Genomic DNA, 22,725 nt, shown 5'->3' with positions numbered 1-22,725 from the left:
GGTGGGGAGGGTGTCTGGAACGTGTTGCCCAGACAGGTACAAAAGTGGTGTTTAAGAGACTTTTAGACAGGCCCAGCCACTGCCTATTAGCATCAGCTTGGCCTCGAGTGCTGCTCGGGTGGAGTTCGCACGTTCCCTGTGATCGCGTCCAATTTCCTCCCAAACACATGCGGTTAATTTGCTGTTTCTAAATTGTGTGTGTGTGGGGAGTGGATGGTAAAGTTGCGTAACACACAACTAGTTTCAATAGGTCACTGTGGACTCGGTGGGCCAAGGGGCCCGTTTCCATACTGCATCTCTAAACTAAACATGGGATGTGCACTGAATAGTGGGATGTTTCACCTGCAGGGAGAAGAGATTATTTTAACTTGGTGTCATGTTCAGCACAGATTGTGGGCCGAAGGGCCTGTTCCTGTGTTTTAGATTTAGATTTAGAGATACAGCGCAGAAACAGGCCCTTCGGCCCACCGGGTCCGCGCCGCCCAGCGATCCCCGCACACTAACACTATCCTACACCCACTAGGGACAATTTTTACATTTGCCCGGCCAATTAACCTACAAACCTGCACGTCTTTGGAGCGTGGGAGGAAACCGAAGATCTCGGAGAAAACCCACGCAGGTCACGGGGAGAACGTACAAACTCCGTACAGACGGCGCCCGTAGTCAGGATCGAACCCGGGTCTCCGGCGCTGCATTCGCTGTGAGGCGGCAACTCTACCGCTGCGCCACCGTGCACTCGGGCAAATAGTATTGATGCATTTAAAAAAGGAATCTGGGCAAACACGTGAAGGAGAAGGGAAAATGGTGGAGAGGTGAGGGAAAAGCTACGATATATAATGTCAGCAAGGACCAGCTGGCTGAATGGTCAGCCTCCATGTGCACATGCTATATGAAGAAATGCTAGCAAAGGATTAAGAATGGAGGACTACTGCACGGTTACAATCTGGGGCTATTTATACCCCAAAGGGATATTTCATTTAATCCCATTAGGAATTAGGATGCGGAGCAGACTTGATGGGCCGAATGGCCTATTTTAGACTTTAGAGATACAGTGAGGAAGCGTGCTCTTCAGCACAGTGAGTCCACACTGACCAGCAATCACCCCCCATGCACTAACACTATTGCAGTGTTAGTTACAATTTATGGAAGACAATTAACGTAAAACCTGTATGTCTGAAGTGTGGGAGGAAACCGGAGCACCTGGAGAAAACCCACGAGGTCACAGGGAGAAGGTACAAACTCTGTACAGACAGCACCCGTAGTCAGGATTGAACCCGGGCCTCTGGCGCTGTGAGGCAGCAACTCTACCGCTGCAACCCCCCCCCCCACCGCCCACCGTCTGCTCCTATGACTCATGAATGTTTGTCGTCAGTGTACAACAGGACCGTAGAAAATAAATTGTACTAAGTTCCTTTCTCTATCAGCATTCTGTATAATTAAAAGGCACAAAACTTACACTTCAATAGACAATAGGTGCAGGAGGAGGCCATTCGGCCCTTCAAGCCAGCACCGCCATTCAATGTGATCATGGCTGATCATTCACAATCAGTACCCCGTTCCAGCCTTCTCCCCATACCCCCTGACTCTGCTATCCTTAAGAGCTCTATCCAGCTTTCTCTTGAAAACATCCAGAGAATTGGCCTCCACTGCCTTCGGAGGCAGAGAATTCCACAGATTTACAACTCTGAGTAGAAAGGTTTTTCCTCATCTCCGTTCTAAATGGCCTACCCTTATTCTTAAACTGTGGCCTCTGGGTCTGGACTCCCCCAACATTGGGAACATGTTTCCTGCCTCTAACGTGTCCAATCCCTTAATAATCTTATATATTTCAATAAGATCTCCTCTCATCCTTCTAAATTCCAGTGTATACAAGCCTAGTCACTCCAGTCTTTCAACATACGACAGTCCTGCCATTCCAGGAATTAACATAGTAAACCTACGCTGCATGCCCTCAATTGCAAGAATGTCCATCCTCAAATTCGGAGACCAAAACTGCACACAGTACTCCAGGTGCGGTCTCACTAGGGCCCTGTACAACTGCAGAAGGACCTCTTTGCTCCTATACTCAACTCCTCGTGTCATAAAAGCCAACATGCCATTAGCTTTCTTCACTGCCTGCTGTACCTACATGCTAACTTTAAGTGACTGATGAACAAGGACACCCAGATCTCTTTGTACTTCCCCATTTCCTAACCTGACACCATTCAGATAATAATCTGCCTTCCTGTTCTTACCACCAAAGTGGATAACCTCACATTTACCCACGTTAAACTGCATCGGCCATGCATCCGCCCACTCACACAACCTGTTGAAGTCATCCTGCATCCTCATAGCATCCACCTCACAGTTCACAATGCCACCCAGCTTTGTGTCATCTGCAAATTTGCGAATGGTACTTTTAATCCCTTCATCTAAGTCATTAATGTATATTGTAAATAGCTGTGGTCCCAGCACTGAGCCTTGTGGTACCCCACTAGTCACTGCCTGCCATTCTGAAAGGGACCCGTTAATCCCTACTCTTTGTTTCCTCTCTGCCAAATGGAATCTTAGCGGGTGATATTTTTCTATTTTACTTAAACAAGATGATCACCCCCACCCCCCCCTCCCCTCACATGCATTCACATATTAGCAGCCATACTATTCTGCCTCTCTTCCCTCCTAGCTTTCCTCTCCGCCCCTCACCTCACACAGAGTCAGTCTGAAGGGTCAGAGCACGGAAACAGGCCTTTCAGCCCAACTTGCCTAAGCTGACCAATATATCCCATCTACACTAGTCCCAACTCCCTGCGTTTGGCCCATAATAACCCTCTAAACCTTTCCTATCCATGTCCAAAATGTCACCTATCCATGTTTTCCAGAGATGCTGCCTGACCCGCTGAGTTAATCCAGCACCTGGGAAACGTCACCTATCCATGTTCTCCAGAGATGCTGCCTGACCCGCTGAGTTACTCCAGCACTCTGTGAAACGTCACCTATCCATGTTTTCCAGAGATGCTGCCTGACCCGCTGAGTTACTCCAGCATAGTCCTTTGTTGGTAAACAGGCATCTGCACCTCCTTGTTATTACAAGATTACAGGTCTCCCCAATTTGAAAATGAACAAAGAAAACTGCAGATGCTGGAAATCCGAAATAAAATCAGGAAATAGCAGAAAATCTCAGCATGTGTGTGTGGGGAGGGGCGGGGGGGGGGAGAAAGTTAACATTTCAGGTCAAAGACTCCATCAGAAAAGGGAGAAATACAAGTTAGAGACACAAGGAACTGCAGATGTTGGAATCGTCAGCAAAACACAAAGTGCTGGAGGAACTCATTCCGTTAGGCAACAAGTGGAGTGAATGGAGAAGCAATGTTTCAGGTTGCGACCTTTCTTCAGATCCTGGCTGTTAAAAATACATTAGTTCTCAGTAGGAATATAGGTGGAGGAGGGTGTAGAAACAGATGATCTCATAATACAGTGAGACAAAATGGTAATGGGAACAATTACCTGTACATTCAACTCCTTGTTCAAAGTCGCAATCCAAAATATCACCTATCCATGTCCTCTAGAGATGTTGCCTAACCTGTTGAGTTACTCCAGGGTTTGGCTCAAGATTCCAGCATCTGTCGTTCCTTGTGTCTGCATTAAACTCCTCTGTGTAATGTATAGTTAAATGGCAAGGCTGTATGACATCCCTAGCATGGAATCTTAAGCAAAACTCAAACTGCACACAGTACTCCAGGTGCGGTCTCACTAGGGCCCTATACAACTGCTGTCAACATCGTTCCCTCCCAACTCTGCGGCTGAGTGATCAGAGGCAATGCCCATCCCGTCCGCGTTTGCCCGGACTCGGGTCGGCGTGTTGGGAGGCGGCCGGGGGTGGGAGGGTTACAGTGAATGTCGGTGGTGTAACACAGCCTAGTGGACGATCTCTTCCCCCGTGAGTGGCCGGATCTCTGGCAACTCACCCCCACCTCACGCATGGCTGTGTTCCAATAATATTCTTCTTTAGATTTTTTTTTGAACCTGTTAAAACTGCAAAAATCATTAACTCACAGGCCATACAAAAACAGGCAGCGGGCTGGATTAGGCCCGTGGGCCATAGGTTGCCGACCCCTGGCTTACAGTGAGGGTTGCCAACTGTCCCTTATTGGCCAGGACATCCTGTATTTTGGGCTAAATTTGTTTGTCCCGTATTAGGCCCGGGGGGGCGCTGTAGGCCCTGTCGCTGTAGGAATAAATTATGAATCTGATTTTTAAAGTGCTCTTATCTACAGATGCTAACTTATCTGTCGAGTGTCTCCAGCATTCTGCTTTTATTTCATACTAGACCGAGTGGACCCGTTAGGCCCAAACCTCTCCTCCCCCCCGAGATCCTCGGTTTCCTCCAACACTCCAAAGACATACAGGTTTGTAGGTTTCATTGGCTTGGTATAAATGCAAATTGTCCCTCACGCATGTAGGATAGTGTTAATGTGCGGGAATTGTAGGTCGGTGCGGTCTCTGGGCTGAAGGGTCTGTATTTCTAAACTAAATTGTGTTTACCCTTTCATCCTTTTCTCTATACAAGAGTGCAGTGTTTACAATTCTTTCACCCTCTGGTATCACCTACATATGAAGAGGTTGGGAAGATCATGATTAGTCCCTCTTCAGTTTCCACCCTTAATTCTCTTTGCAAATTCTGGATCACACTCCAAGCTCTCAACCACGTCCAGCCATCTTATTTAGTGTGCCGCCTATTGCCTGTGATTTTTGGCCTAGTACAAAGGAGATGTGAGGGACATGATTTTTACACAGTGGTGGGTGCCTGGAAGGTGCTGCCAGGGGTAGTGGTGGAATCTGATATGGTAGTGGCATTTAAGAGGCTTTTAGAAAGGCAGATGGATATGGATCACATGCAAGCAGAAGGAGGCAGTTTAATTTGGCATCACGGTCAGCACAAATGTTGTGGGCCGAAGGGCCTTTTCCTGTTCTATTCAATGTTCTGCACTGAGTTGGCACAATGAGTTGTCACATGCGCTGTCACCTGCAGCCTACCTAGGTTTTGAACCCACTTAGACCCTCTTCAGGGTCTCTACGCGAAACGTCACCTATTCCTTCGCCCCCGAGATGCTGCCTGACCCGCTGAGTAACTCCCAGCATTTTGTGTCTACAAACATATTTTGTATGTTCTTAACAGGCTTCCTCCGACTCAGTGGTAGTGGTCACGGACTGCCCATGAAAGCAAGCCAAAATGCAAGCAAGGTCGGCCATTGTTAAATCATTTTTCGGCAAAACAAAAAAATTCACCTTCAGGTTTCTTCAAAGTCGCAGCTTTAAGACTAGGGTGGTAATTTTAAAAGTCTAAAACACATTATAGACTAACTAATGCATTCAAGAGAGAGCTAGATAGAGCTCTTAAGGATAGCGGAGTCAGGGGGTATGGGGAGAAGGCAGGAACGGGGTACTGATTGAGAATGATCAGCCATGATCACATTGAATGGCGGCGCTGGCTCGAAGGGCCGCATGGCCGCCTCCTGCACCTATTGTCTATTGAATGCAAGTAGACATATTAAGGGTTCACCCCATATCAAGGGTTCTCGGGAGAAAGCAGGAGAATGGGGTTGAGAGAGAAAGATAGATCAGCCATGATTGAATGGTGCAGACTTGGTCTGAATGCTAATCTTTGCCCATGACTTACAATCTTATATTGATATATCACAGATATGGAATCCATGAACATGCAAGTTCCAGATTATTTTTGAAGTATGGATCAGTTTTTTTTAAAATATCTTAAAATCAGCTTTTGTCACTAGCTTAATCCACTGAAATAAAGACGGCAGTGACTGTATCAGCCTGTGAGACTAGGTGCTTTCACCCAATCTGATTCTGAATTAAGCACTGAATAATTCCCTTGTTCCGGACCACGCAATAAAAGAGAGTGCATTTGCCCAAGTATCTTATTTTCTACCAATCTCTTCCCTTACAACCCAGTGGTGTGAATTTTTGCTTCTTGCATCCCCCCCTCTCCATCCGACACCCACCCAAGTCGTACCTGCTTCAAAGTTGTCTTGAACAATGGCGTGTTTCCTTTATCAATGCTCTCTCTCTCTCTCTCTCTCTCTACCTCTCTCTACCTCTCTCTCTCTCTCTACTTCTCTCTACCTCTCTCTCTCTACCTCTCTCTACCTCTCTCTCTCTACCTCTCTCTCTACCTCTCTCTACCTCTCTCTCTACCTCTCTCTCTCTACCTCTCTCTCTCTAGACCTCTCTCTACCTCTCTCTAGACCTCTCTCTCTAGACCTCTCTCTACCTCTCTCTAGACCTCTCTCTCTAGACCGACCTCTCTCTCTCTAGACCGACCTCTCTCTCTCTAGACCGACCTCTCTCTCTCTAGACCTCTCTCTCTCTCTAGACCGACCTCTCTCTCTCTCTCTAGACCTCTAGACCTCTCTCTCTCTCTCTAGACCTCTCTCTCTAGACCGACCTCTCTCTCTAGACCTCTCTCTCTAGACCGACCTCTCTCTCTCTCTCTCTAGACCTACCTCTCTCTCTCCCTAGACCTCTCTCTCTCTCTAGACCTCTCTCTCTCTCCAGACCTCTCTCTCTCCCTAGACCTCTCTCTCTCTAGACCTCTCTCTCTCTCTCTAGACCTCTTTCTCTCTCCCTAGACATCTCTCTCTCTCTCTAGACCTCTCTCTCTCTCTCCCTAGACCTCTCTCTCTCTCCCTAGACCTCTCCCTAGACCTCTCTCTCTCTCCCTAGACCTCTCCCTAGACCTCTCTCTCTCTCCCTAGACCTCTCTCTCCCTAGACCTCTCTCTCTCTCTCTCTAGACCTCTCTCTCTCTAGACCTCTCTCTCTCTAGACCTCTCTAGACCTCTCTCTAGACCTCTCTCTAGACCTCTCATTTCCCTTTCCCCTGACTCTCAGTCCAAAAGGTCTCGACCCGAAACATCACCCATTCTTTTTTCCCCAGAGATGCTGCCTGACCCGCTGAGTTACTCCAGCTTTTTGCGTCATCTTCAGTTTAAACCAGCATCTACGGTTCCTTCCTGCAAACCTACACGAATTGGGATGTGGGAGGAAACCAGAGCACCTGGAGAAAACCCATGCAGTCACATAATGTGCAAACTCCATACAGCCCCCCTCCACCAAGCCTCTGTGCCCATATAATTTTTAAAAAGTAATCTACCAAACATCTGAACTGATTAAAGACAGTAAAGTGTTCCACTTTATTTAGAAATTCACAGTTTCCTAATGGTACTACAGCTCTGCAGTCACATTATCCTTGTGTTCCACAGTGTTGTGCATAGCACACAATACACGTTTAAAAACATTTAAATAATAGGTTGCTCAAGTTTGGACCCTTTCAGAGAGGTCCACAACACAACAGTCCTCAGGTCCTGTGACTGACTACTGTGCAGACCAGAGGGTAAGTGTACCACAAGAGTCGAACTCTATTCCGAGGAGGCAAAGGGGTGGGAGAGGGTGGAAGAAAACAAACAAAACATGAAATTCACCATTAAATTACTTTACAAACTATGACGAACTTCAACATAGCAAAAAGCATTGGAATTTTTAAAAAGTGAAAGTGCACATTGAACTATAAGTTAACAATTTGACATTAGATGTTCTGTCATTAAGGAATTCTCTCCTTCACTCTCATCCACCCACAAATATTATACATTCTAAAACAAAACCCCCTCATTTTCAACATGAACTTTCCAACACACGCCTCAGAAATAAAAACACTGTATCGTGATGTGAAAGTATACAAAATCTGCACTCTAGCCAATTTAGAAATTGCAACTAATGCTCAACAGGGTTGAATTTAGAGTTGAATTGCAAAATTAAAAGAGGATATCAAAAGAACTCTCTCCCCTTCCCTCCCATATCTTTCTTATTCAATTTCTTTGGAGCATGGACCCGACTGCGTGAAGATCTTTAGAGAACTCTAGTGTTACAGTATCAAATCCCCATACGATCAAAAGGAAAAGAGATGAACACAAGGTAAATTGGAGACAGAACCACTCCATTTTCAGCTACATTATAAATATACAAAAGGCACAAATATGGAAAAAGGTGCAAGTTGGAGGAATACAGCTCAATGTAGAAATTGTGCATTAACTCCTGTTCCATCTGTACCTAATTAAACAGATTCTTAATCCAACTAATTGCATCACATGTTCTCCTGGGAGATTCCCCTTGCACGACTTGTATACCTTCTTCAAAATCCACGTGGAGATGACTTGTAGAATGTTGCTCCCCATGGAAGTCAAGTACAAACCTCTTCTGCTTCCAACAGACCCTGAAGACTGACTCGCACACCAGCAGATTATTATTTTGAAGTTTCGGTATTGCAAGGCCAAAAGTGCCTTGTAAACCATAAACACAAGAAAAAAAAACCAGAGGCGGCCCCCCCATTCAAAGTCCATCTCAATCACACGTGTCCCGATACTGTGGTGGCACCAAATGCCCCAACTGTGATATCCTTGTTTCCTTTTATTATGTCCTGCAAACTTGGCATTGATCCTGATTTAGTCTGTATCAAGTTACTGATGAACTTCCCTTGATCGGTGAGCTTTGACTTTTTCCTTTTCAAAGATCGCTTTTCAGTTTTAGACTTCTGCGCTTGCCCGTTGCAGAGGTTCGTGCATGCCGAGATGCCACAGAAATAGGACTCCTCGGACTGTGATGAGGTCTCCGAGCCCCCTTCAGACGGGGGACCTTTGAGCGAAGAACTGTAGACAGTGTTCGAAAAATCACTTGGGTTTGTAGGAGCTTTGCAAGACTTTATTCCTCCATTAACCATTGGGATTACAGACTCTGTTGGTTTTACGGTTTCAACCTTCTCAATTTTTATTCGGCAACGCTTTTTCTATTAAAATGTAAAAAAATAAATGCTGTTAGCTACTGCAAGCTTCAAAGGGAAACACAAGCACTTTATTACATATTTTATCATCAGATAATCAGATTAATTATTGTTCAGGTAGAATTAAGACATGATCAAGGCCGGATCTCCGACAACGATGAGAAGGCCTAGCGGGAGGAGGTGGCTGATCTGGCACTCTGGTGTCAGGACAACAGCCTCCTCTTGAATGTCAAAAAAACTAAGGAGCTGATTGTGGACTTTAGAAGGGCTCAACATCCGACGTACACGCCACTGGAGATAAATGGGTCTACTGTGGATAGGGTGAGCAGTTTTAAATACCTAGGAGTCCACATCACAGAGGATCTGACGTGGACAACACACATTGCCGCACTGGTGGGTAAGGCAAAGCAGCGCTTTTACCACCTTAGACAGCTGAGGAAATTCAGAGTCTCTCTGAGGATCCTTCAATGCTTCAAGGCTGTAGAGAGCATCCTGTCCGGCAACATCACAGTCTGGTTTGGGAACAGCTCTGCCCAGGACAGGAAGGCCCTGCAGAGAGTAGTGCGTTTGGCAGAACGCACCATGGGAACTACACTCGCCCCCCTGCAGGACCTATACATCAGGAGGTGCAGATCACGAGCAAGCAAGATTATGAGGGACCCCTACCACCCCAGCAACGGACTGTTCCAACTGCTACGGTCAGGCAAACGCCTCCGCTGTCACGCTGTGAAAATGGAGAAGATGAGACAGAGTTTCTTCCCACAGGCCATCAGGACTTAACGCTCATATCACCAGGGACCAAATTTTGTCTTCTCTGTATTAACTTTAATTTATATGCTGTAACTGTAATTCTTTTTTTTTTGTGCACAATCCGCAGGCATTGCCACTTTCATTTCACTGCCCATGTGACAAATAAACTTGACTTGACCAAAGACTAAAGGAAATTCCGTAAGGTTCCATTAAATTTGACCACGCCTGAATAATACTGGTGGACACAAAGTGCTGGAGTAACTCAGCGTGACAGGCAGCATCTCTGGACAGAAGGAATGGGTGACGACTTGAAAAAAAAAAACATTCCTTCGCCCCAGAGATGCTGCCTGTCCCGCTGGGTTACCCAAGCATTTTGTGCCTTCCTTCAATTTAATCCAGCATCTGCAGTTCTTACCTACACCTACTGAATAACACTGGTCTGGGCCCGCTGCCAGGAACCACTGCCTGTGGCCCTTACACGCATGGACTCACCTGTGTGGAAGGTAGCAATGATCTGCCATGGACCAGCCACACTGATGTGACAACCAAGGCAGCATATCGGTAGCGCAGCGGTAGAGTTGCTGCTTTACAGCGAATGCAGCGCCGGAGACTCAGGTTCGATCCTGACTACGGGTGCTGCACTGTAAGGAGTTTGTACGTTCTCCCCGTGACCTGCGTGGGTTTTCTCCGAGATCTTCGGTTTCCTCCCACACTCCAAAGACGTACAGGTATGTAGGTTAATTGGCTGGGTAAATGTAAAAATTGTCCCTAGTGGGTGTAGGATAGTGTTAATGTACGGGGATCGCTGGGCGGCACGGACTTGGAGGGCCGAAAAGGCCTGTTTCCGGCTGTATATATATGATGATATGATATGATATCAATGCCTTTCCTTCCTTAGGAAACCGAGGAATTTGGGCATTTCTCCAATGACTCTTTCAAACCTCCACAGCTGGACCGTGGAGGGCAGCTTATCGGTTGCAGTACAGCGCGGCTTGGGAACAGCTCTATCCAAGACTGCGAGAATTTGCAGAGTTGTGGATGTAGCCCAGTCCATTGCACAGACCAGACTCCTAACCAGCGACTCCATCTACACTTCAGTGTAAGAACATAACTGCAGATGCTGGTACAAATCGAAGGTATTTATTCACAAAATGCTGGAGTAACTCAGCTGGTCAGGCAGCATCTCAGGAGAGAAGGAATGGGTGACGTTTCGGGTCAGTCTGAAGAAGGGTCTCGACCCGAAACGTCGCCCATTCCTTCTCTCCTGAGATGCTGCCTGACCATCTACACTTCACACAGCCTCAGGATAGCTGCCAACTAAGTAGGGTTTTTTAAAAATAAAACCCTGGTCATTCCCTCCTCATCCCACTCCCATCGGGCTGAAGATACAAGCACTTGGAACTACATATCACCAGATTCAGGAACACCTTCTCCCCTTCGGTTGTCAGACTACTGACAGTCCTCCCATGGGCTAGGGTGCAGCCCCAATCTTCCAACCTACCTCACTGCTGCCAACTGACATTTTATCAGCATCTTTTATACTCAAATGGTGCAAACAATACCCTGTACTCTGGTATTTCTCTCTGAACTACCGGTTGTACTTGTGGATAGCTTAATTGTATTCATATATAATGTGATCTGCCGTAATTGGATAACACACTGCACCTCACTCAGTACCAGTGACAATAATACACGAATAGCAAACTTTTGTTAAAAGAACTGTACCTTCTTATTGTCTTGTAAAAATTTTAGTGGTTCTACAATGTACAAGTCATCTGGTCCCACTTAAAAAAAAACAAAGCAGCACAAATATTAGCAGTGACATAGATAAAACAAGGTTTTATATTTTACAGCATGCCTTACAGTGGCAAACCTGGAACCGAATCTCTATAGCTTATGCAATTAAATTCATGACTTGCATATTAAAAATCAGCAAATTAACAAATCCCCTCCCTTTTCCACACATGATACGGAATGAGCTGCCAGAGGAACTCAGAGGCAGGTACAATGACAACATTCATGATTTAGACAGGTACATGGATAGGAAAGGTTTAGAGGGATAATGGGCTAAATGGGACCAGCTTAGACAGAGCATCTTGGTCGGCATGGCTGAGTTGGGTTGAAGTCCAGTTTCCATGCTGTATGGCACAAGCTCACATTCTTTGAAAAGGTTAATAATATTAGAAAGCCACTTAGTTGAAAGTTAAGTATGCAAGGAAAGAATTTCACTGTGCCTAGTCACAATAAAGTTTTCCTATTCCTCCATTATTGTCAACTATTAAGCCAAATAGGTGACATTAAGCCAAATTAGGTGACATTTTCCTTCCCGAATGTAATATAGTAGCTGTTTCCCCGATATTATATATTTTAAAATATACAGCATACACAACTATTCCCCACCAATGGAAAGATATTAATTCACATTTTCTATATTTTAAGTCCAGGCCTCTTGCTTCCTCGTGCAGTAACATAAACAACACCCTCTACTCCACCACATTCGATGTTTCCCAAATCACAAAGCCCTCTTGTATATATTCAATAACTCCTAAATACGATATATATATATATATATATATATATATATATATATATTCTAAAATATTTTGGTAATTCAGCTGAATGCAACTTATATTAGGTATTAAAAATAATGTCTTGAAATCTATAAGAATTGTTTTGAAATCTATAAGAAAGCACATCTCACATGGCTAAGGTTATTGATACTAAAATCCTTTCACATGCCTTGCAGTTAAATCTCTGGTGTAACTAATTCAACAGTTCAATTAAGATGATTCTGCTTGCACTGAATTGCCTTGTAATGCACTGCCTTCCGATGGGTTAGCGTCACTGACTGACTTATTGCTCTGGACCCTGAACCTTTCCTCTGGAGATGATACACTCGTCTCTTGTTGATTATCAAGCGCTAACAAATAACGGGGGAAGAAAAACACCAAAATAAGCCAAAAGGTAGAAATCTATGATGCTTTAACACAAGTTTATGCTACATATACTGTTCAAATTTTCAAATTCAGCAAAGGCTTTCATAAACTAGTTAAAACAGTAGCTGCCGAGATGCCTACCTTCAGTTGTGGGCAAGTGAAAAGATTTGGAACGAACAAGAGGAAATGATGTTCTTCTGAGGAGATTCATATCATCATAGGAAGAAAAGCACCTTTATAGTACAAAATAATTTGTTACAAGAGATGTCATTTATGTTTATTAAACTTCAACATTAACTTTCAACTATAAACTAAAAAACTTTTTATACACTGGCCAATGTATGTGGTTTTGTAAAATAAATTAAAAATAAGCACTCCGCATTACTAATGAAACAAAATATTCCAGCAACAGATTTGAAAATTGTTTCTCCATTTTTTATTTTAAAAAGCGAAATATAAAGGCTAACAAAAGACCTTGTCGTGATGCTGAATAAATAATCAATGTATAATATAGGTTCATAAGTTCACAAGTCACAGGAACATAATTAGGCCATTCGGCCCATTGAGTTTACTTCTCCATTCATGGCCAATCTATCTTTTCCTCTCAACCCCATTCTCCTGTCTTCTCCCCGGAAACATTGACATCCTTACTAATGAAGAACCTGTCAATCTCCACATTAAGAATATCCATTGACTTGGCCTCCACTGCCGTCTGTGGCAATGAATTCCACAGATTCACCACCCTCTGGCTAAAGAAATTCCTCCTCATCTCCATTCTAAAAGGTATGTCCTTTTATTTTGAGGTTCATTGTTTCAGAGCATAAACCATGCCACGACATGAGAAGTAAAGGACCGAACCAGGACAAAGAACTGAAGATAGACACAAAATGCTGGAGTAACTCAGCAGGACAGGCAGCATCTCTGAATAGAAAGAATGGGGGACTTTCGGTCTGAAGGAGGGTCTTGACCTGAAACGTCATCCATTCCTTCCATCCAGAGATGCTGCCTATCCTGCTGAGTTACTTCAGCATTGTGTCTATCTTCGGTGAAAACCAGCATCTGCAGTCCCTTCCTACACAAGAACAAAGTATTTCAAGTGGCATAGCTAATCACTCTCAGCTGGGAATGGCGTGGGGCTCAGGAACAAAAAGCAGATAGAGTTCAATGAATTATTCTGCCATTCTTTCCCCCAACACTTTTCACCCTTGCCCATGAAAGCAAGCCAAAATGCAAGCAAAGTTGGCCATTGTTAAATCATTTTTCGGCAAAACAAAAAATTCACCTTCAGGTTTCTTCAAAGTCGCAGCTTTAAGACTAGGGTGGTAATTTAAAAAGTCTAAAACGCCTTATAGACTAACTAATGTGAATGCAAGAATATCAAGAATGGAATTGAGAGGGTATGATAGATCAGCCATGATTGAATGGTGGAGTAGACTTGATGTTCTGAATGGCATAATCTTTGCCCATGACTTACAATCTTATGTTGATATATCACAGATATGGAATCGATGAACATGCAAGTTCCTGATTATTTTTGAAATATGGATCAGTTTAAAAAATATATATCTTAGAAATCAGCTTTTGTCACTAGCTTAAACCACTGAAATAAAAACGGCAGTGACTGTATCGGCCTGTGAGACCAGGTGCTTTCAGCCAATCTGTTTCTGAATTAAGCACTGAATAATTCTCTTGTTCAGGACCATGGAATAAAAGAGAGTGTATTTGCCCAAGTATTTTATTTTCTACAAATGTCCTCCCTTGACTCTGTCCTTTCAGGTTAGGAGACGTTCACTTACACCTCCTCCAACCTCATCTACTGCTCAAGGTGTGGATTCGTGTACATCGGCGAAACCAACCATAGACTGGGTAATTGTTTCACTGGACATCGTCGCTCAGTCCACCCGAGCCTACCTGATCTCCCGGTTGCCAAACACTTTAATCCCCATTCCCACATTGGCCTTCCTGTCCTTGAGGTTCTCCAAATGTCAGAGTGAGGCTAAACGCAAATTGGAGGAACAGCACCTCATATTTCGCTTGATCAGCTTACAACCCAGTGGTGTGAATTTTTGATTCTTGCACCCCCCCCTCTCTCCGTCCCTCCCCCACCCAAGTCGTACCAGCTTCAAAGTCGTCTTGTTGAGTCTCATTGTCTGTACCCGTTTTCACCTAGCACACAGCTAACAATGCTTCCTTTATCATCGTTACTTTTTTGCACATCTTTCATTCATTTGTTCTATATCTCTCTCTACATCACCGTCTATATCTTTCGTTTCCCTTTCCCCTGACTCTCAATCTGAAGGGTCTCGAACTGAAACGTCACCTATTCCTTTTCTCCAGGGATGCTGCCTGACCCGCTGAGTTACTCCAGCTTTTTGTGCCGATCTTTGGTTTAAACCAGCATCTGCAGTTCCTTCCCACACACTCATCCAGGAGAGTGCTGCTCAGAGGTTTTTCTCCAAGTAAAACTTCCAGACAGCAACTCCAGTAACAGTGGAGTCAGGGGTTATGGGGAGAAGGCAGGGGAATGGGGTGAAGAGGGAAAAGTAGATCAGCCATGATTGAATGGCAGAGTGGATTTGAATGGCCAAATGGCCAAATTCTGCTTCTATCACTTATGTGATTAAATATTACAAAGTAAAATGTCCCTTACCTTTTGGGGCTCGGGTAGTGAATGCTTTTAGGAACCGTGGGTGAGTGAACATCCCGGGATATTGCATTGTTCCAGCATCTCTGTACACAGAGCAGCACAGCCAGAATCACACACAGAGCCAAAGAGATTACCAGGTAACTCTGGCGGTCAGAAACCTAGGAGAAAAAGCAATCAACTAATAAGAGACAAAACCCAAGAGGAATACATCGGTAGATACACACAGACTCTCTTGCCCAGTGGGGAGATAATACAGAACAATACAGGTATAATCGAATTTAAATGTATAATCGAATTTATAATGTAGGTACCATCGCGTACTATGAGTTCATACATGTATTTGTTTTGTTAAAATTTAAATACATTTTTTTTTTTTAAATTAAAAAAAGACTCTCTTGCCCAGAGTAGGGGAAATTGAGAATCAGAGGGCATAGGTTTAAGGTGAGGGGGGGGAAGATTTTATAGGAATCTGAGGGGTAACTTCTTCACACAAAGGGTGGTGGGTGTATGGTACAAGCTGCCGGAGGAGGTAATTGAGGCAGGGACTAGCGTAAAGTTTAAGAAGCAATTAGACAGGTACATGGATAGAACAGGTTTAGAGGGATTATGGGCCAAACACAGGCATGTGGGTCGTTGTGGGCAAGCAAGTTGGGCTGAAGGGCCCGTTTCCACACTGTATGACTACGACTCTATCTGCTGCTAGGATAATGCTTTACATTAGCTCTTTGCAAAACTCAACACTGCCACTGCCACTGTTGAAGAAAAAACGTGCAAAACTATTACTGTACATTAATGACATGTTCTGTATTGAGGGGTTGAGCAGGCTAGGACTTTATTCCTTGGAGCACAGGGGGCTCAGGGGTGATCTTACAGAGATGTATAGAGTCATGAGGGGGATAGGTTGAATGCACAGCATCTTAATGCAGGGTAGGGGAAGCAAGCATCAGAAGACATAGGTTTAAGGCAAGAGGGGGAAGATTTAATAGGAAGCAGAAGGGAAAGTTTTTCCACTCGGAGGATGGTGGGTATATGGAACGAGCTGCCAGAGGGGGCAGTTGAGGCAGGTTCTACAACAGTATTTAAAAGATACTTGGATAGATACATGGATAGGCAGGGTTTAGAGTGATATGGGCCAAACACAGCCAAGTGGGACGGGCGTAGATGGGGCATCTTAGTCGGCATAGGCAAGTTGTGCCGAAGGGGCTGTGCTGTATGACTATAACCTTTCTATCAATAATAAGCAGTTATTTCTAATAAAGGAAGCAAGATTTGTTCTTCAGTACAGATTGTAAATCAAGGGGAAAATCCAGTAAAGTGCCCCTGGCAGCATTTATGTGTAACAAATACCGTCCTGGCCACTCCACTGGATTTCCCCCTCAACTCACAATTAAACAGTGCACTTTTAGCAATAACAGTCGCGGCCAAGTAAATGATTGGATGGTCATCACATGATTTTGCAACAAGTTACCTGATGGTCCAGTCTTTTCACCGTTTGCGATAGATTTCCCACCAGTTCCGTGAGATTTGCAAGCTGTCCCTGGAGTAAACCAATTGTTTCAGTTTGTCGCTGGTCCTGCAAGCACAAAAAAAAGATGATAAATCGGCAAATAAATAATTGCCCTCCAAATAAATGAACCCCAAATTGTAGGATTTTTTGGGGGGTGGGGAACAAAAGCATTTCTCTGAATTCAGCGGTCTCATTTTAAAGTTAAATATGAAATTTTACAATGTACAATTTACAAAAATTACAAATTTACTCATTTGTTTTTTAAATACCAGTTTAACAGTTCAACGTTCCTCCCAAGCATAATGGGGGAAAACCGTCATGTTTCCGTGCAACCCACAACTATTAAAGTGCAAACAATTTCTAAATGCTGAAAACTAAATTTCCTGTGTGAAATGTCTTTTGATGGGGCTGGGTACAAACCGCAGGCAGTAGAGGTGACGTCAGTCAATGTTAATCTTGAATAATTTCTGCAGGTCATGTTTGACCTATAGCTATTTGCAAGAAATCCCCAAATTTATTAAAAACATTTGTGGGCATGTTCTCGGTTAAAACTCCTTAGGTGAAACCATCAAGTGATGAACTGCAAATATTTCAGTGATTATGCATTATCAAAGCAAAACAATCCCAACAGTTCTCATCTAAAAATAAAGGATACTTTGTTTTGGGACCTTCATCCTCACAGTATATTTTATTTAATTTGTATTGTATCTTTCAGATTTTCTACATCCAATGTTTTGATCCTTTGCAAAATGGTAGCATTTTGAGACCTAGAATTACTCAGAGACAAGGAACTGCAGATGCTGGTTTACAAAAAAAGACAAAGTGCTGGAGTAACTCAGCAGGTCAGGCAGCATCTGTGGAGGGCATGGAAGGATGACGTTTCAGACGTTCCTCCAGCACTGTGATTTGCTCAAGATTTCAGCATCTGCAGTTCTTTGGGTCTACAACCTTCCGATTCAAATGGTCTTTGAGAAATGCAGTGAAAAGTACCTTTTCCTCTGCTATCCTGGAAGTGTTCTGCAGTTTAATTATGGTCTTGTTAAACGCTTTCTGCATTTCCTCCATTTGTTTGCGATACCTGGAAACCAAAATATTTCTCAATACAAAGACAATTCTACAGTCCAAATGAATTGCATCTGCAAACTTGCAGAACCAGGCACCTAAAAGTACATCAATCTGCATAACTGTGGAATTACTGAAACTAGTGCACTCGCACAACTAGTTACATAGATAACAAATTTATATAACGGAAAGTAGCACATATTTGATTGGCAACATTTAGTTCATAAATTGTAACCCCACTATCCAAACTTTTAGCCAACGGCTAGAGGCTCTTGTGACACTCAGACAGTCCAATAATTAGCCCCCCAAAACAGGGAATGAAACAATCTTATTCCGATAAATGCCAAATTAATTATCAATAATGTATTAATGAAACTGATGACATTCTTGGGTTCAGGATGATGAGGAGCATTTGGAAAGTGTAAAAAAGTTATGTTATGCTTCTCCAATGGCTGCATCCAGTAAGCAGCATCACAAAAGCTAGGAAGATCTCAGGTTGAAGATAGACACAAAAAGCTGGAGTAACTCAGCAGGTCAGACAGCATCTCTGGAGAAAAAGATTAGTGATGTTTCGGGTCGAGATCCTTCTTCAGACATCTGTTGCAAGGTCTCGACCCTTCTGCAGAACCTATTCCTTTTCTTCAGACATGCTATCTGACCTGCTGAGTTACTCCAGGTTTTGGTGTCCGTCTTCAGTTTAAACCAGCATCTGCAGTAACTTCCTACATATATCTCATGGTGATATAATTGCTAGCCAAGTGAACGATCTCCGACCATCTATATGGCAGTGCCTTATCATTGGATTCCACGCAGATCGGGGAAGGTGGCAGAAGGGATGGAAATTAGACTGCCTCTCTGTTCATGGCAATCACAGCTCTCAAACCGAGCATGGCAGTGTGACTTCTTGCAGTCAGCTGGCCTGATGTGATGCACTACCCCCACTACAGAAATAGCCAGGCACAGAAGGCAGACTGGCACATTACATAATGGTGCAAAGATTCACTCAAAATATGCTGGGGACACATTTAGGAAAGGCAAGCTTCCAAATGACGGTGTGCAATTTGAAGCCCTTTGAGCAATCTTTAATTGGACTTCAATGTTATGTCTTGCTCTAAATGTTGTACCCTTTACCTGCGCACTGAGAACAGCTTGACTGCATTCACATAGTCTTTTCCCTGACTGGATAGCACACAAAAAAAGTGCTTTTCATTGTACCTTGGTACATGTGACAATAATAATAAACTAAACGCTTAAAATTTGAAAATACACCATAAGTTGTGACAAAATATCATCACAGGCCAACTGTAGCAAAATGTACAAAAGCCCTGTAACCCTTTAGTAAAGAATGGGTGAACAACTGGGTAAATTCTGTGTAAAACACAGGTGGAGCAGTTGAGTTGCTGCCTTATAGCGCCAGACCCAGTTTCGATCCTGACTACAGGCACTGTCTGTACGGAATTTGTACCTTCTCCCCGTGGGTTTTCTCTGGGTGCTCCGATTTCTTCCCACACTCCAAAGACGTACAGATTTGTAGGTTACTTGGCTTTGGTGAAAATTGTAAATTGTCCTTTGTGTGTAGGACAGTGCTCCTATATGGGGCAATCAATCGCTGGTTAACGTGGGCTCAGTGGAAACAAAGTGCCCGTTTCTGCACTGTATCGCCAAACTGAAAAAACAACTTGCCGCACAAATATAACGAAGACCTTGGCTCAGCGCTAAGACTTGCCCTGGGACTGGTTGCAGCCCAGTTGGAGCACATGATGCAGGAGATTAAGGCACGATGCACAGTTGTGTTGGCTCTTCTCGTGCTTTCAACAGCATTTAAGCTTCTATCAACACTTAATACAGATCATATAATTGCTGATGCAATGACAAATTAGCTGCTGTAATTCCTCAACTGCAACGGTGATAGCTTTGTTTTGTAAAGTAAGAATATCAATTTGCTCCTGAACCATTAGGATGTCACGATGCCAAAATAAAACCCTGGTGTCCAGCAGGTAGGTTTGTTCACTTTGCAGGATATCAAGTGGCATCTTGAATCTATCCCAGTTGTCGTCCTGAAGACCTGTTTTGAATCTATTGACTGCGCAATGCATTTAGAGTACAACTTCCACACTGCCATTCAACCAGAGATGACGTGCCCAATTAACATTCACAAAAATGGGATATATCTACCATAGCCATACAAAAAAAAACAATCGATTCAACCGTCAGAAAACCAATGGATAAAGAATTCACCATGTAATCACACAAATTATACATTTCAATAACCTGCTCATAGACTCATTTTGAACTATATATTTTTTTATGCGATAGCTTGACTATTTTCCTACGCTACATAAAGCATAACAAGGACTGCATTAACGTCCATCATGAAGTGCTTTGAAAGACTGATGATGGCCACATTAACTCCAGTCACCTGTCAACACCTGTCCTGAAATCTCCTCCCTCGGCTCTGTCCAGTCCTTTCCAGTCAGGCAGAGGTTCACTTGCAACTGCCTCAAACCTCATCTACTGTATCCGTTGTTCCAGGTTCCAATACATCGGCGACGCCAAGCGTAGACTGGGCGCTAGTTTGGCTGAATGCCTTCACTCGGTCTGCCTTGGCCTACATGATTCCCAGTTGTCAAACACTTTAACTCCCCCTCACATTCCCACACTGACTTTTCTTCCTGGGCCTCTTCCATTGTCAGACTGAGGACAAACGCAAATTGGAGGAACAGCACCTCATATTTCACTTGGGCAGCTTACACCCCAGCGGTATCTACATTGATGTCTCTAACTTCAAGCAACCCTTGCACCCCCTCTCTCGCCCCGTCCCTCCCTCATCCTTGTCGTCGTGCTAGCTTTACTGTCATCCTGTGGAGATTCACTGTCTGCATAACTCGCTATCACCTAGCCCACAGCCAACAAAGGATCATTGTGGGCTCCACCTTTCCTTGACTAGGTTAATTCCCGGAATGGCGGGACTGTCATATGTTGAAAGACTGGAGCGACTAGGCTTGTATTCATTGGAATTTAGAAGGATGAGAGGAGATCTTATCGAAATGTATACGATTATTAAGGGGTTGGACACGTTAGAGGCAGGAAACATGTCTCCAATGTTGGGGGAGTCCAGAACCAGGGGCCACAGTTTAAGAATAAGGGGTAGGCCATTTAGAACGGAGATGACGAAAAACTTTTTCAGTCAGAGAATCGTGAATCTGTGGAATTCACTGCCTTGGAAGGCAGTGGAGGCCAATTCTCTGAATGCATTCAAGAGAGAGCTAGATAGAGCTCTTAAGGATAGCGGAGTCAGGGGGTATGGGGAGAAGGCAGGAACGGGGTACTGATTGAGATTGATCAGCCATGATCACATTGAATGGCGGTGCTGGCTCGAAGGGCCGAATGGCCTACTCCTGCACCTATTGTCTATTGTCTATTGACTATCTTACCTTTTTTGAATATCCTTCATGCATTTGTTCTATATTCTCTCTATATCACCGTCCATCCCCCTCAATTCCCTTTCCCCTGTCCCTCAGTCTGAAGAAGGGTCTTGACCCGAAACGTCACCCATTCCTTTTCTCCAGAGATGCTACTGAACCCACTGAGTTACTCCAGCTTTTTGTATTTAACTCCAGTCAGTCTTGATCTACTATAATTTGCTTCCTGCTGAAACAAGTCTACAGCAGGCACCATCTCCCTGGCCCTAAACACATCCTTGCAACACCTGGAAAAACAAGGACTACTCCATTAGAATCCTATTTAACGGCCATCAATCCACCTGCAACTCCATAATCCCAGCCAGACTCATCTCCAAAGTCCTGGAATTTGGATATCTAGGTATTACCACTAACCCCCTTTCCACCTCTGCCACCGAATCCTCTACTTTGTGACACAAGGATAGGTGACAATGCCAACTCCACAATAATTCCTAACACCAGATGCATTCTCAGTCCCCTAATATACTCTCCAAACACTCGCGATAATCTTCACCCACCTTCGGCTCTAACTCCAACAAGCTTGCAGATGACATTGCTCTGTGGTGGGCTTAATCATGAACAATGACAAGACAGAGTACAGGAAGAAGATAGAGAACTTAGTAACATGGTGTCAGGACAATAACCCATCACTTAATGTCAGCAAGACAAAGGAGCTGGTTATTGACTTAAGGAAGTGTGGTGGAGTTACATGCCCAAATCAGCAATGTGCCAAAGTGAAAGTAGTTGACAGCTTAAAGTTCCTTGGCATTAATATTACCAATGATCTACCCTGGACCAAACACATTGATGTGGCAGTCAAGGCAGCACAACAACACATCTACTTCCTGAGGACATTCAGCACATCTCCAATGGTTCTTATTAACATCTATAGATGCACCTGGAAAGCATATGTCGGGTTGCATCACAGCTTGGTTTCAGAACAGCTCTGCCCAACCCAAAAAACTGGAGAGTTGTAGATGCAACACAGATCATTGACTCCATCTACACTTCCGAAAAGCAGCCAACATAATCCGATTTGGTCATTCGCCTTCTCCCTGCTCCCATCCGGCAGAAAGTACAGAAGCTTGAAAGTGCACACACCACCAGACTCGGGAACAACCCCTTTCCCCGTTATCAGGCTTCAGAACAGTCCTTTCATAAGCTAGGGTACTGCACGATTCACCTCTACCCCATTGCGGACACTGGGCTTTGTCTATGAAACTGGTGGGCTACAATGTTGAGAACTATATTCTGCACTCTGTATCTCCCTTTTGCTCTACCTATTGGAAACGAGTTTGACGAGTGTACTTGTGGATAGTTTTATCTGATCTGTTTGGAAAGGATGAAAACAAAGCATTTCACTGTACCTTGGTTCATGTGACAACAATGAATCTAATCATAGCTACAATTTTGGTCCCCCCCCCCCCCCCCCCCATTGCAATACACATGATTTGAAACAGAAATAATTTGATAAAACAAATTCTGATTAAGATATTCCTTTGCAAAAATGATACAAAGACCACCAAAGACAAT

At 44.0% G+C, this 22,725-nt stretch overlaps 1 protein-coding gene across 2 annotated transcripts in view; it reads right to left on the bottom strand.

The window, feature by feature from the left end:
• Positions 1–7,180: 7,180 nt before the first annotated feature.
• The window catches only part of suco (SUN domain containing ossification factor), an 89,112-nt gene continuing 73,567 nt past the window's right edge, over positions 7,181–22,725 (bottom strand). For both annotated transcript variants that reach the window (XM_078407804.1, XM_078407805.1), the window contains 6 exons: positions 17,660–17,747; positions 16,631–16,735; positions 15,166–15,320; positions 12,657–12,748; positions 11,305–11,363; positions 7,181–8,835 (listed from right to left, as the gene is read on the bottom strand). In XM_078407804.1, coding sequence (XP_078263930.1) covers positions 8,398–8,835; positions 11,305–11,363; positions 12,657–12,748; positions 15,166–15,320; positions 16,631–16,735; positions 17,660–17,747 — 937 coding nt within the window. In that variant the 3' untranslated portion in view covers positions 7,181–8,397. The remainder of the gene's footprint in view (positions 8,836–11,304; positions 11,364–12,656; positions 12,749–15,165; positions 15,321–16,630; positions 16,736–17,659; positions 17,748–22,725) is intronic.

The sequence above is a fragment of the Rhinoraja longicauda genome, chromosome 11 (genome assembly GCF_053455715.1).
Source record: "Rhinoraja longicauda isolate Sanriku21f chromosome 11, sRhiLon1.1, whole genome shotgun sequence".
Taxonomy (NCBI): domain Eukaryota; kingdom Metazoa; phylum Chordata; class Chondrichthyes; order Rajiformes; family Arhynchobatidae; genus Rhinoraja; species Rhinoraja longicauda.
This window is presented reverse-complemented; position numbering and strand designations above follow the sequence as displayed.